Raw genomic sequence first — 17,509 nt, 5'->3', positions numbered from 1 at the left:
GTCAATGTCAAAAGGGACTAAAATCTATAAAATTCATAGAAAATCAACGTGCCAATTTGCTCAATTTCTCTAGGACCCCATGACATCTCCCCTGTCCTCCATAATCCCTCAAGCAAGGTGTCAAGACCCTAATCCGGTCAAATCGCTCTGCCAAGCCCTTCCTCCCGGCGATGCCAGGTGACAGACTATGCATACATGGACTATTGTCTTCTCAGGATGTGCTTATCTGCGCATATCTCCAGCTCTGCATATTCCCCCCTCCCTCCTCCATATCTCCAGCTCTGCATATTCCCCCCTCCCTCCTCCATATATCCAGCTCTGCATATTCCCCCCCTCCCTCCTCCATATGTTAATCCGGTGTAACCCAACCTCTTCCTAATGTATTCGTGATGTAATCTGTGTAACCCAACCTCTTCTTAATGTATTCATGATGTAACTGGGATGTATTTTGCACTGTATTCTGGGATATGGAGGGAAATTTCAAAAGTTCATGTCACCCCTTTCTCGCTGTTCAATCTCGCCTTGAACCTGTTGCGCAATAAACTTGGATCTTCTGCAGTTTGCTCCTGTCCGGCTGAGCTCATTTTCTTCCGCAGGGACCCGCAGACCTAGTCCGACGAGCTGGGTGGAGAGTAGCCCCGCACCCAGAATTTTCCGTAACATTTTGAACTGCTAGGTTGGCAGGAGCAGGGACTGAGCAACAGGAGCTCACCCCATTGTGGGGATTTGAACCACCGACCTTCTGATAGGCAAGTCCTAGGCTCTGTGGTTTAACCCACAGCGCCACCCACGTCCCTGTTGCAACTTACCTGGGCCATTTTGGGGCATGTTTGCAGCTAGCATCTTCTTTTCTGGAGATTGCATTTCTAACAATCCTCCTCCTCCACAGCTTCAAAACTCCAAGACTGTGATTCAGTCCAAAGACACAATCATCCAAGAACTCAAAGAACGTGTGGCCTACCTGGAGGCTGAGGTAGGCAGCCTTTTTCATTAAAGTTCCTCATCCCGTTGCTACAGCGCCACCCGTGTCCCATACACAAACATCTAAACCGCTTTAAAAAATGGATAATAAACATGGCAAAGCCCAGAGCAATTTTGACCCCAGAAATACTGTTCTTTGCATGAGTGTCAAAGGAAAAGACAAGGTATTAAATCAGCGGTTCCCAAAGTGGGTAGTATAACCCTCCTCAGGGGGTGGGCACTAAGAGGCAGTGGGATGGCAGTGGGGCACTGGAGGTGTAAAATCAGCCTTTGAAAAGCTGGTATCCATGCATCAAGTTCACCCATTTTGTTGAATTAACTAAACTATATTTGGTTTTAACTAGATTTTGACTAAAGAAGCAATTAATTGTCCCTGTTCTGAATTTTACTGGGTTTTTATCTTCCTTAGTGGGTCCTGCAAACCGCTATAGCATGGGTAGGCAAACTAAGGCCTGGGTGGCAGATCTGGCCCAATCAATCGCCTTCTCAATCTGGCCTGCGGACGGTCCGGGAATCAGCGCGTCTTTACATGAGTAGAATGTGTCCTTTTATTTAAAATGCACCTCTGGGTTATTTGTGGGGCCTTCCTGGTGTTTTTACATGAGTAGAATGTGTGCTTTTATTTAAAATGCATCTCTGGGTTATTTGTGGGTCATATGAATTTTTTTCAAAATATAGTCCGGCCCTCCACAAGGTCTGAGGGACACTGGACTGGCCCCCTGCTGAACAAGTTTGCTGACGCCTGCACTATAGGGTCAGATAGAGGACAGTGGAGTGAATTTATGGAACCCAAGGGGGCGGCCGCCTCAAAACGTTAGGGAACCACTGGACTACGTATATAATAGAATAGAACATCTTAAAAAGCAGAGAATCACCTTGCCAACAAAGGTCTGTATAGTTAAAGCTATGGTTTTCCCAGTAGTGATGTATGGAAGTGAGAGCTGGACCATAAAGAAGGCTAACTGCCGAAGAATGGATGCTTTTGAATTCTGGTGCTGGAGGAGACTCTTGAGAGTCCCATGGACTGCAAGAAGATCAAACCTCTCCATTCTGAAGGAAATCAGCCCTGAGTGCCTGAGAAGACTCCCTGGAAAAGACCCTGATGTTGGGAAAGATGGAGGGCACAAGGAGAAGGGGATGACAGAGGACGAGATGGTTGGATAGTGTTCTCGAAGCTACCAGCATGAGTTTGACCAAACTGCGGGAGGCAGTGGAAGACAGGAGTGCCTGGTGTGCTCTAGTCCATGGGGTCACAAAGAGTCGGACACGACTAAACGACTAAACAACAACTCACTCTCTCTCTCTATATATATACGTATATAGTGTGTGTGTGTATATATATACCGTATGTATATGTATATAGTGTGTGTGTGTGTGTGTGTGTGTGTATATACATATATACATATATACATATACACACACATATATACTGTATGTACTTATACATAGAGTAAAGGTCATGGAAGGAAGAAGGGAGAGGTCCTTGGAAGCGAGCCAGAGGCCTTGCGTGCAGAAAGCAGCAAGGGCGACCTCTTAGGCCACAGCAAGGCAGCGTGCCAGCCCCGACGCTCGCTCGCCGCGCAGCTCTTGCAATGGCCGCAGCCCAGCCTCGCCGAACCCTGGGACCCCTCCCCGAGCCGCGCGTTGCTTCCAGCGCGCCAAAGGCGCACACAAAAGAAAACACAGCGCGGCGGCATCAGCGGGAGGAGGAATCGGGAAGGCGGGAGGCAAGGCTTCGATGGGCGCCTCGCCCAGCCACTAAGCGGCCGCTTTCTCTCCGCTCGCGGCCAATCGGCTTTGGGAGGAGGGGAGCCCCGGCCTCTCCTCCCGCTGAGCTTGGAGAGCGCGCGCGCGCGCAAGGGCGACTGGCCGGGCGGAGGCGGGGCGTCTGCCAGGGGGCCCCATGCGCCGTGTCATGGAGGCTCAGTGTGCGAGCGGCCATTGAAGGGAAAGGAGCTGCGTGTTTCGCAGGAGGAGGAGGGTTCGGGGGTGGGGGGGCTCTGGGCTGGGAGAGGAGCCGCGGCAGCAGCCTTAGCACCTGGGAGTTCCCAACTTTCATTTGCACCGGCTCCTTTGGGTTGATTTAGAGGAGGACGGGGTTCCTTCCTTTTTTATACATTTCCACCCCGTTTTGGGGGGTCCCTTCCTTTGGGTAATTTTCTCTTTTTTGCGCTCCTCCCTCCACTTTTTTGTTTTTTTGGAGAGGGGCTTTTCCAAAGCAGGGCCGGCGCGCAAAGGCGGGAGGGCGATGGAGATGAAGAAGCGCATCAACCTGGAGATGAGGAACCGGGCGCCCGAGAAGGTGAGAACAAACTCCAAAATGAATTTTTTATAAAAAAATTCCTTAACCCTTCCCCCCACGGAATATCCCAAACGGCTCTCCGCCTCCCCTTAATTCCTTTCTCTCTTTAAATGGTGGGTTTCCCTCCTCCACGCTGCCTTCTTGGCGAGGCGAAATCTCCATTGCGCTAAAAGTGCGCGATGATGGGCGCATTTGGAGAGGGCGCGTTGGACTCGATCGCGCTTATTTTTTTTCGCCATGCTGGACTTCCTCTCCCGTTCTGCAAAAGGACAACTTGGGCTAATTTATCTCCTTTTTGTGGGGGGGCTGCGTATCCGATCCAGTGCAAAGTCTCCCCAAAGGCGAGGTTTTATTTTTCAAATGATGGCATCTGCTTGCTTTCGTGCTGGCGCTGGTTCCTTTCCACCCTCCCGGCGCTGCGCCTGGAAACCAGACCCCCATCTCCGCCCGGTTTGCCTGTCTCTCTCTGCCCCTCTAAAACGGGGGTTTGCGTGGCGAGCTTAAGTAAATTTGCCAACCGTGATTGAAAGAGGACATGGGGGGGTTAACTCTTCCGCTCCTGGCGCCGCCTTCTCCCCATGATGGGCGCAAAAGAAAAAGAAATAGAAATCTGGGTCATGCTTCGGTGCCATCACTCCCCGCCCCAAAAGCGGTTAATTAAATATATATCTATGTACGTAACCGCCAAGCTAGGAGAGCGTGAATTCCCCCCCCCGGCAACGCGTAAGAAAAGAAAGTATTTCCGAATTAAAAGTTTTCCTCCCTCGCTTTCTTTGCATTAGTTAACTGCTCTTCCGTCAAATCTAGGTCACGCGTCCCCTTTCGCTGACGGTGGGGAAAAGGATCGGGCTTTGGCTGGGTTGTGGCTTTTTTTGCAAAACAAAACTAGGGAGGGCCCCTTTGTTCTGTTAACACCCCGAGGAAATATTCAGGAGAGCCCTTCTGGGAACCCCCCCTTTAAACTTTTTTTTTAAAAAAATTCTGTTGTTTGAAGGGGGCATTTATTTATGCGAGTTTAACTTGGCTGCGTAGATTGCTTGCTTGATAAACAAGTCGCTGGGCTTACGCCGAATCCATCTTAGTCCAACTACGCAGATGCTTTTGGGCTTTCCTGTAGCCTTGCACAAAAAAGCGATGGGGGAGGATTCTTTTTTTTTTTTTTAATGCTACCCGCGCCCTTTTTAAATGAGGCATTTTTGACGCACTAAGAACTGAAGCCTCGTCTTTATTTTTAATTATTCGTGTCTTGCCCAACCCTTTCCTCGGGTGCCGTTCTGCCCTGCTCTCGGAGAGAGAGAGCACATGGCTGGCGTCATATGCCCCCCCCGGCTCGCTTCCCTGTGCAAGCTCGCTCCCCTAATGGTTCCAGAAGATAAGGCGATTGCGTTGTGGCCGAGTCCCTTTTGCTCCGCGCTGGGGGTGGGTGGGTGGGGATGAGACAAAAGCGCCCGCCTTCTTCCCTCCGCCCTCTCTAAAAGCTAAGGTTCATGGCAGGAGTTCGCAGAGAACAGCCTTGCCAGAGAGGGAGGGAGAGAGAGGCTGGTAACTTCCTCCGCCCCATAATGTCTCTTCCGTGGAAGTGCTGGTGTCAAAAGAGTATTACAGGTAACGCTGCATGGCCTGGTTTGCTCCAAGCTCACTCCCAGCCACAGAGAAAGCAGCAAAGAGAACGGGATGTGGTGGCTGCCCCAAGCCATAAATGTACCCAAACTGGTTGCAAATATTTCCCCTTTTGTGCCTTCCGGTTCATAATGGATAGGGGCAGTCCTGGGTGTTACAGCCGCCCAAAAGGCTTGGCACAGAAGTCTCGGATGTTTTCTTTGCACCCCGCCTTTGCTTGGATATGGGGCTGGGGGAAACCTCCTGGGTATAGAGGCTGGGGGAAGTTGTTTTTTAGATTTTCTCCCAGCTGCTTCTCACAAAATGTGTGTGGACTTTCTGAAGGGTTGCAGCGTTTGGGGCTTTTCAGTTTAGAGAAGAGGCAAGTAAGAGGTGACATGGTGGAATTGTATAGAATTATGCATAATGTTGAGGAAGTGGATAGGGAAAAGTTTTTCTCCCTGTCATGTGGATACCCTGTGAAGGTTCGGGACAGATAAAAGCATGCACGTTTTGTGAACTGCCCTGAGATCTTGCGATGAAGGGCTGTGCATATATCTAATAAATAATAAAGTAACAAGGACGTAGTTAAACTGTGGAACTCACTCCCACAGGAGGCAGTAATGGCCACCAGCACGGATGGCTTCAAATGAGGATTGGCAAGTTTTTGGAGAAGGATCAGGCTATGGGTGGCTATTAGCCATGCACAATCGGAGACGGGGATGCTTCTGGAAGCCGCAGGAGGTGGGGGGAAGAGTGTTGCTTTTGTGCTTGATTCCTGCTTGCGGGCTTCCCACAGACATCCAGTTGGCCATTGTGAGAACAGACTAGATGGGCAACTGGCCTGATGTTCTCTTATGTTCTTATGAAATATGTCAAATTCAGTTGTGAACAAAGATCACAATTTGCTTTCTACTGGGGCTGGGGCAGCGGTGGCCTGGCTAAACTTCAGTTTATAATTCCACTGTTGTGTGTTGTTTCAAAGAGCAGAGTCAACCCCCTTGTGGCCTTTTCCAATTCCCTGCTGCTCAACTCACGACTCGGCTCCAGCAGATGTTCCCGCATTTAGGTCAGGACAAACACTTGCTCTGTCTCGCCCCTTTTGCAGTTGATTGGCAGGAGGGAAAGTCTTCCTTCCCTTCCTCCCTGCTCCTTGCAGGTTAAGCCTTGAAGAGCTAACAGCTCCTGTGGCATTTAGTAATGCAAAGCAACTCTGCATTGTCGAGAGTACTGTACTGCAAAGACAAAAAGTAACCCAGGTGTTGTTTTAAACTTGACTAAATTGTGCATTTCTGGTTTCTTGAAGAGCGGTGGGTGGGAATGAATCAAGCTTGTTCCAAAAATGTTGTTGTCTCTTTTCAGTACAGTGGATCCACGGCTTGCGAATGTGATCCGTACGGGAGGCACGTTCGCAACCTGCAGCGCCCACGTCTGCCCACGTGCGTGATGCGATTCGGCGCTTCTGCAAATGCGCAAGCACCCAAACCCAGAAGTAACCCGTTCCGGTACTTCCAGGTTTTGGCGCGTCTGTAACCCAAAAATGCGCAACCTGCAGCGATCGCAACCTGATGTAGCACTCGTTGCATGTACTTGGGCTAAATTTTATCCTTGAGCGGACCCACTGAAATGAATGAACTTGAGTCTTCATGGAGGAGAGGGTTGTTGATGGCTGCAAGTCATGATGGCTATGCTTTCCCTCCAGTCAGGCAGAAATGTTTCTGAATACCACGGGTCCTGTTCGTGGGTTCGCATTTGGGGTATCTGGGTGAGTGGGATGCTGGACTAGGATGTGCCATAGGCCTGATCCAGAAGGCTCTTCTTTTGTTCTTAATTTCAACAGGTCTGTGAGTAAAGGTTAGTTGAGCAACGCCCATAATATCTGTTTGAATGTGACAGGGAGCATAGGTCTTTCTTCAGCTTGAAGTTGACTTGTGTCCTGTTTTTGTAGGTGGCTGAGCTGGTTCTGGACAATTGCCGGTCTAGCAATGGCGAAATCGAAGGTCTGAATGACACATTTAAAGAGCTAGAGTTTCTCAGCATGGCCAACGTGGAGCTGTCATCACTCGCCAAGCTCCCCACTTTGACTAAGCTTCGAAAGGTGAGTATTGACCAGAATGCAGCAATGAGTTAGTTCTGTTTGGCCAGTGGGTTGCAAGTGCATAGGATTAGCTCCCTAAATCCTTGGGTATATTTAGCCCATTCCTGTTGAGCTCAGTTAGTGACACTGCTTGCATACAAGGAGTGTGGGTCCTGTCGGCTCGTCTATGAATTTAGGTCTCTCCAGGCCTGCTCTTGATGCTATCCTAGCCTCCTTCAGCATAGTGCTGCTGGCTGCGGCTGGTGGGAGTTGTGGTTGAGGACATTTTGAGGACACCGTGTTGCTCTCAATTGCATGTCTATATTTTTGGGTGTTTTTCCAGGCAATATCCTTTTTTAAACATGTTTGCACATGACTTTTTATTTTTCATTTATTTCATAAAAATTGTATACCGCTTGACAGTGGAAAAAAATATTGCAGCGGTTTACAGAAATCATCAATAGAAAAAAATAACAATAATTTAATACTTTTGAAAAGTAAAGAACGATAGACTAAGAACAGATTGAAACTCACAGCAAAAGCAACTGCCTGATAGCAATGGGAAGAGAGTTCCAAGGTTTAAAGGGATTAAATTTACCTTCATTGTTTCTTATATTCGTGTACATTCAAAAACAGCCCTGTGGAGGTGGGTTAAGCGGAGAAGGAACAACCTGTCCACTCCAGCAAGTTTCATGGCTGAGCAGAGATTGTTACAGTTAAGCTTGCAGGGAAATGATTGTATACTTGTAGGTTAGGTGCAAACTTGGATAATGATGTGAGGAAGATTATTAGAACTGGTATTCTTGTCTGGCTCTGAAGAAGTCAAAATGCATCTAAAAAAAGGTTTGTTTAGATTCCTAGAGCTGCATGGTTTTACTAAAATACGGACATGGGAAAAGTTGGAAAACATCTGCCTAATCATATGATACTTTTCTGCATCGTAGCTGGAACTGAGCGATAATCTAATTTCCGGAGGCCTGGAAGTCCTGGCAGAGAGATGTCCGAATCTCACATACCTAAATCTGAGTGGTAATAAAATCAAAGATCTCAGCACCGTGGAAGCCCTTGTGAGTATAAAGCGGCATTTATACAAAGTAGTCCCGATTTCATATTTACTTAGAAATCATTGTTGCTGTGTCCACTGGAGCATACTCAAAACCGGCAGCTTTGCGTAGGATTGCAGTGTTTAGAAGCCTGGAATAATTTCAGCCCAGCATAGCTGGACAGGGTAACTAGATGGCATGACTGCATAACAGGTGTTGGTAAATGTTTCTCTGCTTGTAACCAGGTATATAAAGGCACAAATCTCATAAGCTGAGTTTAAAGCACAATGCTAAAGCAAGTCGGCATAATTTATAAAGGACAGTCTAGATGTCTTTAGAGGTTCGTATTCTGGACATGAGACGGACAGATCAGCTTTAAGAAGGGTAGCTGCGACTATTTTGCATGTTGTTGCGCAGTTTGCATGGAGTGGTTAAATCAGTTTTGCCTCCATCAAACTGGAGCCTGGAACTTGTAACTCCACCTTCGTAGTAGAGCTCTTTTGCCAACCACTGTCTCCCTACATGAATAAATTATTAAGAGCACTGAAGGAATGTATTGACTGCCTCTCCCTATGTAAACCCACCAGCACCCTGCAATCATCCTCTGAGGTCCTTCTTCATGTGCCCCCTCCACGGTGGGTCCAGAGGGTGGCAACATGAGAACGGGCCTTTTCTGCGGTGGCTCCCCATTTGAGGAATGCTCTCCCCAGGAAGGCTCTCCTGGCACATTTGTTGCATACCTTTAGATGCCAGGCAAAAACGTTCCGCTTCTCCCAGGCCTTTAGCTAAGTAATCAATCTATGGCCTTTAAGCTGTGTAGGGGGTTTAATTGTTTTTGTTTGTTACTATAGTATGTATTTTGTGTTTTCATATTGCAAACTGCCCTGTGATCCTCTTACGAAGGGCGGTGTAGAAATTTAATAAATAATGATGGTAAATGTTGTAGAAGTGTTCAAAACAGAGTTATCTACCCAGAATCATAACTTAAATATATAAGGAAGTCTCTATATCTCTATTATTATCTTTCCTACTGGGTTGTGGAAACCACTATTCTGATAAATGCTTTTTATAGAGTAGAAGGCACTGGGGATGAGTTTATAGGTCCAAGGGGGCAGTGGCCAATTTTTTGGGGGGGAACCACTGTTCTAGCTCAGTGGTAGGGTTACAGTTAGAAAATTCACTGATGTTTGCCTGCTTATGTTTGTAAGTCGTGTCAGTTTGTGGAGTTATGGGTGTGTGTGTATATAAAACAAAGCACAATCCAACCCACGCTTGCTTGGAAGTAAGTTAATTAGGGCTAATTCCTAGATTGCAGATGTAATGTTACAGACTGGGCTACCAACATTTGTGCAGAGTTGGCAGGCCTAATAATGAAGCATCTAAAGGAGTCGTTAAAAGGTGTTTTCTGTTGACGTAGAAATCTAATGTGTCGTTCTATTCTTTTCAGCAAAATCTTAAGAATTTGAAGAGTCTTGATTTATTTAACTGTGAGATCACAAACCTGGAGGATTACAGAGAAAGCGTGTTTGACTTGCTCCAGCAAATTACGTATCTTGACGGGTTTGATCAGGAGGATAACGAAGCCCCCGACTCAGAAGATGAAGAGGATGAAGGTAACTCTTTGTAAACATGTCTGGTGATCAGTTATTATATCCTTTCTAGGGTGGATGTCAAGTCATAGGCTTGGAGCAAATGGCATGTCAATTGTGTGGTTTAACATTCACTGTTCACACTATACTTTTTTATATATGTGCCAAAAAGACTTACAGTGCACCTAGCAGCAAAACGTAACTGTCACGTAAAGAATACATTTTGTTGTTTTTTTAAAAAATTGTTTGCTATACATAACGTCGTACAAGCCACTCATATATTGGGTTTTGTTTCTAGAATCGCTGTTCTAACGTCTGGAAAAGAGCTAACATTTGATTGGATGTTGAACTGATCTATACATTCCAAAAAAAATGTACGTGTTATAGTCCTCCTGGGAGGAATGTTTTGAAAGGTTGCCCCCCCCCCAAAAAAAAACCCCCACACACACATAGGGATGAAGGCTAAACAAAAATCCTCCTTGATATGATAGCACAGGTGGGGACGTTCTTGAGCCTCCAAGCCTGCAAACAGCTGCGATGCATTCAGAAGTAGTCATGTCCCAGGAGGACTGTACCATGTGCTTGTTTTTTGAGTCTGTGGGTTTGAACCTGTAAATTCTGTGTCAGAAGTTGGAAGCACGTGCCGTGTGCATCTCATTAGCGTTAGCTTTCCTTCAGATGGGGATGAAGATGAGGATGAAGAAGATGAGGACAAAGCTGGTCCCCCAGGAGAATATGAAGAGAATGACGAGGAAGACGACGATGGCTCAGACTTGGGGGAGGGTGAAGGTGAAGACGAGGAGGATGAGGAAGAAGTGGGCCTCTCATACTTAATGAAAGAAGAGATTCAGGTAAGTTTATGCTCTTCCTCCCTCCCCTCTCAAGTTCCAAAACATTCAACCTAGATATTGGTGCATGCTGTGCAAAAAAGAGTATATTTTGTCCATGCCATGCTCCCATGAACAGCACAGAAATCATGGAAATTGTATAAATGTGCCGGCATATATATTCTTGAAGCAAAAGCTGTGGTTTGAGATCTTGGACTCTAGCCTATTTTGCGAGAGAATGCTGCTGATGGGTCTGTTCAAAATAAATCAACCAAGCTGTGAATGACAGAAGACTAAAAGTAATGTTACTAGGATTAGATCAGGGAACCTTAGGAAACAGGTAAAGTTTCATCAGAGGAAGATGGGAATAAGTGCACAATTCCATGGCTGAGAAATTATCGTTATAGAACTCGGGGACTGTTGTTTTGCATTAAAAATGTACCCACATCTGAAAATGTACTTTATAGATCCCGACAGAACCAGTGATTTCTTTATTGGGGGCTCAGCGCCACAAATGGTGCAGATGTGTGAAGGGAATATGAATCCCAGTGGGAAATGAAATGGCTGAGGACAAGTTAGTGAGAAGTCCCACGAGTACAAATTGAGAACAAGATAAGCAAATGAGCAGTGAAACATGAAGGCAAGATACTTAACTTGGTTCTGGCTATATGTCGCTGAGGTGCATGTCAAGGCAGGTCAAAGACACTGGCTATATTCTCCCTGCACACCAGAGAAATCCTGCAATTCAGTAGCAAACAGTTTGCCCATTGCATATTATTTTTGTAATCGGCATCTCTAAACTGTAAAAATTTAAGAACATAAGACGAGCCGGCTGGATCAGGCCAATGGCCTATCTAGTCTCTTCTGTTGTGAAGACAGATGCAAAGAATTCATTCAGCTTCTACACAGATTCCTTGTCCTCCTTTACAACTCCTTTCACTCCCTTGTCAGCCAAGGGTCCAACTACCTCCCTAAAGGATTTCCTGCTACTAATATATTTAAAAAACTTATTATTGGTAGTTTTAATGTTTTTAGCAATGTTTTCCTTTTTTATCATCCATTACTGTCTGCTTGCACTTTTTTTTTTTTTTGCCAAAGTTTGTGTTCCTTTTTATTCTCTACATTTGGACAAGACTTTGGTTTTTTGAAGGAAGCCTTCTTGCCTCTAAAAGCTTCTTTGACTGCTTGATGCCAGCATCTTGGTCCTTGTGGTACCTTTCCTGACCTGTGATATACACCTCAGCTGAGTTTCTAAAAGTGTGTTCTTAAACAACTCCCGAGCGTTTTGGAATGAGTTGACCCTCTTGACTTAGCCGTTTTTGACTTTTGCCTTAGTTGAGCACAGAGAAATTTGGCGTTGCTTTTTATAGAATGCAACAGTCTGGGAATGCCATGTCTTGCAGCCTTATTAGAGTACGATTAGGAGTATTGGTTTCACTTTGTAAATCATACTGAACTTCTGAGACCATCAACTTCTTTCCCTCTTAAGGATGAAGAAGATGATGATGATTACGTAGAGGAGAAGGAGAATGAAGAAGAAGAAGGTAAGTTAAACTGAATGTGAATAAAGTTGCATTTGAATTCTTAAAACATCTGAAACTTCCTAATTTGGATCCAAAAGGTTCCTTTCCTCAGGCTTGAAGGAACTGCCTTCCATTGGAGGAAGGGGACATCTGAACCCAACATAAGTTGAATTTATACTTGGTTGATGTAAATCAGAGGAGGGGAGCCTGTGGTCCTTCAGAAGTTGTGAGGTTGCAACTCCCATCATCATCATCCCAGGCCATTGGCTATGCTAGCTGATGGGAGCTGAGAACATCTGAAGGACCATAGGTTTGCCATCTCTGCCTTAAATAGCTGATAATTTTTTTGAAACCTATATTTAGGTTTTATAAAGTTGCTACAGCTGGACTATATTTTTCTAAGAGGTTGTAAGTTGGTGCAATCAAATGGAAGTGTTAAATTAGTGTTTTCATTGCTTTCATTCTATAATTTTTCCACAACAGAAGGGGATTTCTGGGAGAGATTTTTCTGTGGTCCGCTAGAAATAGCCTCCTTTTATTACTGACGTACTTATCTTTCTGTACAGCAAAAGACAAGAGCTAGACTTCAATACATGACTCATTAGCCACATAAGACATTGCCCTGAAGACTTCATAGATTCTCTCATTGTCTGTCCAGATGATGCTGGAAAAACAGGGGTTATGCGGTTGTTTGGTACCTGACAGGTCACCATACAGCCAATGTCCCCCTTTTGAGGTTGTTTAGTTTTGTCTTGGGGTGTATCTACACTATAAACCAAAGCACCCAGGTTATCAGCTCACAGAATTTGGGGAATTAATTTGGGTGAGGGTTTATAGTGAAGACTTCTCAGCAGCCCTTAACCTCTGTTCCATGGGCTGCTTTTTATGGGGGGGGACTAACAATACTGTAATTGACTCATTGCCTTTAGGAAAATATCTGATCTGTATTTTTTTATATACTTAAAATAGAAAGAGGTAATATGCCAGTTGTTCTGATACATTGAACAGTTGATGGCTCAGACCACGCATAATTTCTTCTTTCTGTTTAGCCAATTTCATGTCAAGGTATTTGTTTTGTGTTTGATAAACTAGGTGTAAGTGTCCAGAAGAGGTAGAAATAAGGCAGTGTGTGTGTGACATGCTGTAGTGTGCTTAAAGGTAAAGGGACCCCTGACCATTAGGTCCAGTTGCGGATAACTCTGGGGTTCCGGCGCTCATTTACTGGCCGAGGGAGCCAGCATTTGTCTGCAGCCAGCTTCTGGGTCATATGGCCAGCATGACTAAGCCACTTCTGGCGAACCAGAGCAGCGCACGGAAACACTGTTTATGTTCCCGCTGGAGCAGTACCTATTTATCTACTTGCACTTTGACGTGCTTTCAAACTGCTAGGTTGGCAGGAGCTGGGACCAAGCAACGGGAGCTCACCCCATCGCGGGGATTCGAACCGCCGACCTTCTGATCAGCAAGCCCTAGTCTCTGTGGTTTAGACCACAGTGCCACCCGCATCCCTGTAGTGTGCTTAGCCTTAGCTTTAACATAAGTGAACATGTTCTTTTCCTTTTTGCAGCGGAAGGCGTCAGAGGGGAGAAGAGAAAACGTGCAGCAGAAGATGAGGGAGACGATGACGACGATTAAGTTGTAGGGAAAAAAATAGGACCAGATGCATTTTTTGTTGCAGGATACGCAATAGCGATATGCAGACTTGTATGTCTCCATGTATCCTAGGTATCCCTACAGAAGATATTAATGTGTTAACTTTTTATAGGAAGTGTGTTTTTACTATTTTTGCCCTTTTTATCATTCCAACTAAGACATAATAGCCCACTCTGGATCATGTGCAGAGAGAACACTGTTTCATCCCTTTTTAATCACTGAACCAGTTGTCTCCCCCCCTCCACCTCCCTAGAAACATTTTTCTCCAGATTCCCCCCCTATTTTTATGTGAGCATGCTGTTAGTTCTAGTAACAGTTAAAGCAAAACATTTAACTAATTTAATCCAGACTTTTAAAGATTGTACACTGAATTAAGATCCACTGCAGTGCGATAATCCAGCTTTTCCTTAGAGAGGCTTATATATGAGGTGAACCAAAGGCTGCATGAAGTCAAGAATTTGGATAATAACAATTGGCTTATTTTAAAAGGGCATCTGAAGAATGCACAAACAGGTGAAGTCTTTGCTCTTCTGCTTTCTCATACACTTTATACACACACACACACACACACACACACACCTTTCCATTTAAAAAATAATAATCTGTGTAACTATGGAAAGCATGGGATCAGCTCTCTTGAGTCTAACTTTTTCCATAAGAATGTAAGAAGAGACCTACGGAATCAGGCCCTAGGCCCATCCTGTTCTCGCTGTTGAGAAAAGACTCCCACAGGAGGCACTGATGGCCACCAACCTGGATGGCTTTCAAAGAGCGTTAGACAAATTCACAGAAGATATAAAGCTCTGTCCTACCTCCTCTGTTGGAGACAGAATGCCAGCTGTTGGGAATCACAAATGGGGAGAATGCTGTTCTGCTTGTGGGCTTCCCATAGGCATTTGGTTCTCCACTGAACTGGACTTGGCTTTGGCCCGATTGAGCAGAGCTCTTTGGAAAAGGCGAGACCCAAAACGCTTAAGAGAGAAAACAAAACCAACATTTCATATACACCCACACCAGTAACCTGGAAATGCTTACTTAAAAGTTCTTTCAAGTTTGCTGTTTCCTTTGTGTTATCTTTCTGATCATTATAAGATGGAAACAGGATTCATATTTCTGGTGCAAATTCTAGATGCCTCCCCCCTCCCTTTGTTTTTATTTTTAAACCCTGAAGCTTTTCAGGCTTTCATTAAAATATATACATAGGAGAGGCACATTTCTTTATATGTCACCTTTCAAGGGAACAGTTGGCAGGTAGACTAAGCCATGTGGCGAGGCCTAGAGCACAACATTTGGGGTGGGGAGGGTGGGCAAGCAGCTTACTTCTGGGAAAGGGTCGCTGAAATGCCTTGCTGTTTCCCTGCCCTCAGTGAAGCTTGCAGTGAGGTTGGCTGTTGTCAAAAGGTGTCCTGAAAAGGGCTGTGGTGGATCAACCTTGCAACTATCTGCATGCTAACCTTAAGCTGATGACAGGCCTGCAGTTGCTTCCCTTAGAAGTGCAGGTCATGCTGTGGGAAAACATTTGGGCAAGAATCCTTCAGAAATTTGTTCAGCAAAGCAAAGACAATGAGCCTTGGGCTGGCAACAAAACTGTTTTTTATGGATCTTGTTTGCAGATTGCTTTTTAACAACAAAAAACAGCAAACGGCATACTGGGCTCTTGAGAACTCCTGCTGTTCTTACTTAAACGATAGACTAACTTGGATTGTTAAATATTTTACCCAAATAGTAACACACAGCTGTATTCCAGAGATACTATTTTTTTATTATCTGTCCTGCTTAGGAGAAGCTGTCGCTAATGTGGTTTTAGATAAAAAGGGGTATTTTTACATAGATGGATGGGAGTTGCCCCTCCCCTTACTACAGTTGCCTGTGAATATAAATAACACATTAGACACACGTTCTGACATGTTTAGTATGTGACATTGGACTCTTAAGTTTTGATGACACTGCATTTGAGAAGCTCTGCGAAACAGTATTTCTCTCCCCCGCCCCCCAGAAATATTCACAGCTAACACTAAAGAGGCATTTGAACAGAAGGAAATGCAAAAAGGCATTTTAATAGGAAGACTTGGATTTTTTTAAAAAATGACTTAGCTGAAAGGACTTGGTAAAGCTTTATTCCAATCCTGTTACATTTGTGTATGAATGAATCTTAGAAACCTTTAAAAAGCGTATACTGTTGTCCTGCTGGTTCTGTGTTTAAAAGCAGTTACTTTGTATTCACTCAGATTCCCCCTCACCTTTCCATATACCCTTTTGCTTTTAATTTAGGTAGGCTCGGCAAATATTAAAACCCTTCCATTACAAAGAGAGTATTTAAATGTTGGGTCTGGCTTGTACTAATTCATTGCACATGTAAGGTTTCCTGGCTATGGTACTATCTGAGCTGTGATTGACACCACAGAACTACTGAGCAGCCATCTTAACCCAATTCATCTCAATGGGAGTAGATTTCCTTATGCAGGGAATCTGCCTTCTGCTCCAGGTTCATATTTAAAAATTAGTGGTTGAGGGATCTCTCAAGTGTGCATCAAACTCCTGCACTGGTTCAAAAACATGAATGGCCGAATCAGTGATTTTTAGAAGATTCCCCCCCCCCCAAAGTTACCTTCAATGAATGACTACTACTAGTCTGTATTTGACCATTTAAAAGGCTGAAAGGTGGTTTTGTGTGTTATTTTTTTTACAGAGGAGTAAAATGAAACCAAGCGCACCAGCATGGTTATACATAGTATGTATTTCAATAGTTTTACATCTTCTCTAAGGATCTTTTATGTAGTAAACGTAACAACCAGCTAACTACATTGCCACAGTTTTGAGTTGTCAGCTTTAGTGTGTGAGCAAAATAGAACTTTTTCTTCTTTTTAAAACATGGGTGGGGGGTGAGTATTACAGAGCCTCTGGATAACTTTTTTTTTTGGCTTGGTGGGTTCTTTAATGAAAATATGTAAGGGTGGGTTTTATATTTTGTAGCAATTTTGTCCTATTTGGATGCTCTTTATATGGCAGTATGTATATAGTGTGTTTGATTCCTTTTCAAATTCTAAAGAGAGAGAAAAAAGACACAAACTTGGAGGTAATTGGTTTTTGTGCAACTGTGTTTTGGGAGGGGGAGAAAAAGCCATGACAGTGTTAAATAAATACCTACAGCACACTTCTGATGGATTTTAGTTGTAACAGAATGTGAGTGTTCCTCCTGCCCTCCTCCCCCCCCCCCTCGTGTGATGTAAATTTTAAATTAAAGATTTTCAATCTGAAAATGTGAGGATTTGTTATTGGGGGGGGTAGTCTGAACTTCTTGGAAGTAAAATTACTGTTTTGAAAACTTGGAAGGGAGGTGTGTATCAATCCTTATTTGAGAACTTTCCTATACACCCCAGAGGGCCCAGATCCGTTGGCGTTTACCATAGTTACTTAGCCTGCAAACCCGTATAAAAGTATTGTGATGCTGTCTAGTCCAATCCCTGGTATCTCCAGGTAATAATAATAATAATTTTTATTTATACCCCGCCCTCCCCAGCCAACGCCGGGCCCAGGGCGGCTAACAAGCAATAATAAAAACAAGTTGAATGAATACAACTTAAAAACGAAATTAAAATACAACATTAAAATATTGAAACATTAAAATATTAAAATGTAGGAGAAAGGAAAAGAATAAAATAATAATAATAATAATAATAATAATAATAATAATATTTATACCCTGCCCATCTGCCTGAGTTTCCCCAGAATCAGATTGGCTCCAAGCCAAAGGCCAGGCGGAACAACTCTGTCTTACAGGCCCTGCGGAAAGAAATCAGATCCTGCAGGGCCCTGGTCTCATGAGGCAGAGCGTTCCACCAGGCCGGAGCCAGTGCTGAGAAGGCCCTGGCTCTGGTTGAAGGCAATCCAACTTCCTTAGGGCCCGGAACCACT

At 44.6% G+C, this 17,509-nt stretch overlaps 1 protein-coding gene across 2 annotated transcripts; it reads left to right on the top strand.

The window, feature by feature from the left end:
• The first annotated feature begins 2,957 nt into the window (after positions 1–2,957).
• Positions 2,958–16,854, top strand: ANP32E (acidic nuclear phosphoprotein 32 family member E). Of its 2 annotated transcripts, none has more exons than XM_081173843.1 (7): positions 2,958–3,283; positions 6,831–6,980; positions 7,904–8,026; positions 9,450–9,615; positions 10,270–10,442; positions 11,908–11,962; positions 13,509–16,854. In XM_081173843.1, the coding sequence occupies exons 1-7, from the start codon at positions 3,230–3,232 to the stop codon at positions 13,574–13,576; spliced, it is 789 nt and encodes a 262-aa protein (XP_081029969.1). In that variant the 5' UTR covers positions 2,958–3,229; the 3' UTR covers positions 13,577–16,854. The 2 variants fall into 2 exon arrangements, with proteins under 2 accessions (XP_081029969.1, XP_081029970.1); XM_081173844.1 differs by lacking the exon at positions 2,958–3,283 and adding an exon at positions 4,867–4,888.
• Positions 16,855–17,509: the final 655 nt, after the last annotated feature.

The sequence above is a fragment of the Podarcis bocagei genome (genome assembly GCF_964188305.1).
Source record: "Podarcis bocagei genome assembly, chromosome: 16".
Lineage (NCBI taxonomy): Eukaryota > Metazoa > Chordata > Lepidosauria > Squamata > Lacertidae > Podarcis > Podarcis bocagei.
This window is presented reverse-complemented; position numbering and strand designations above follow the sequence as displayed.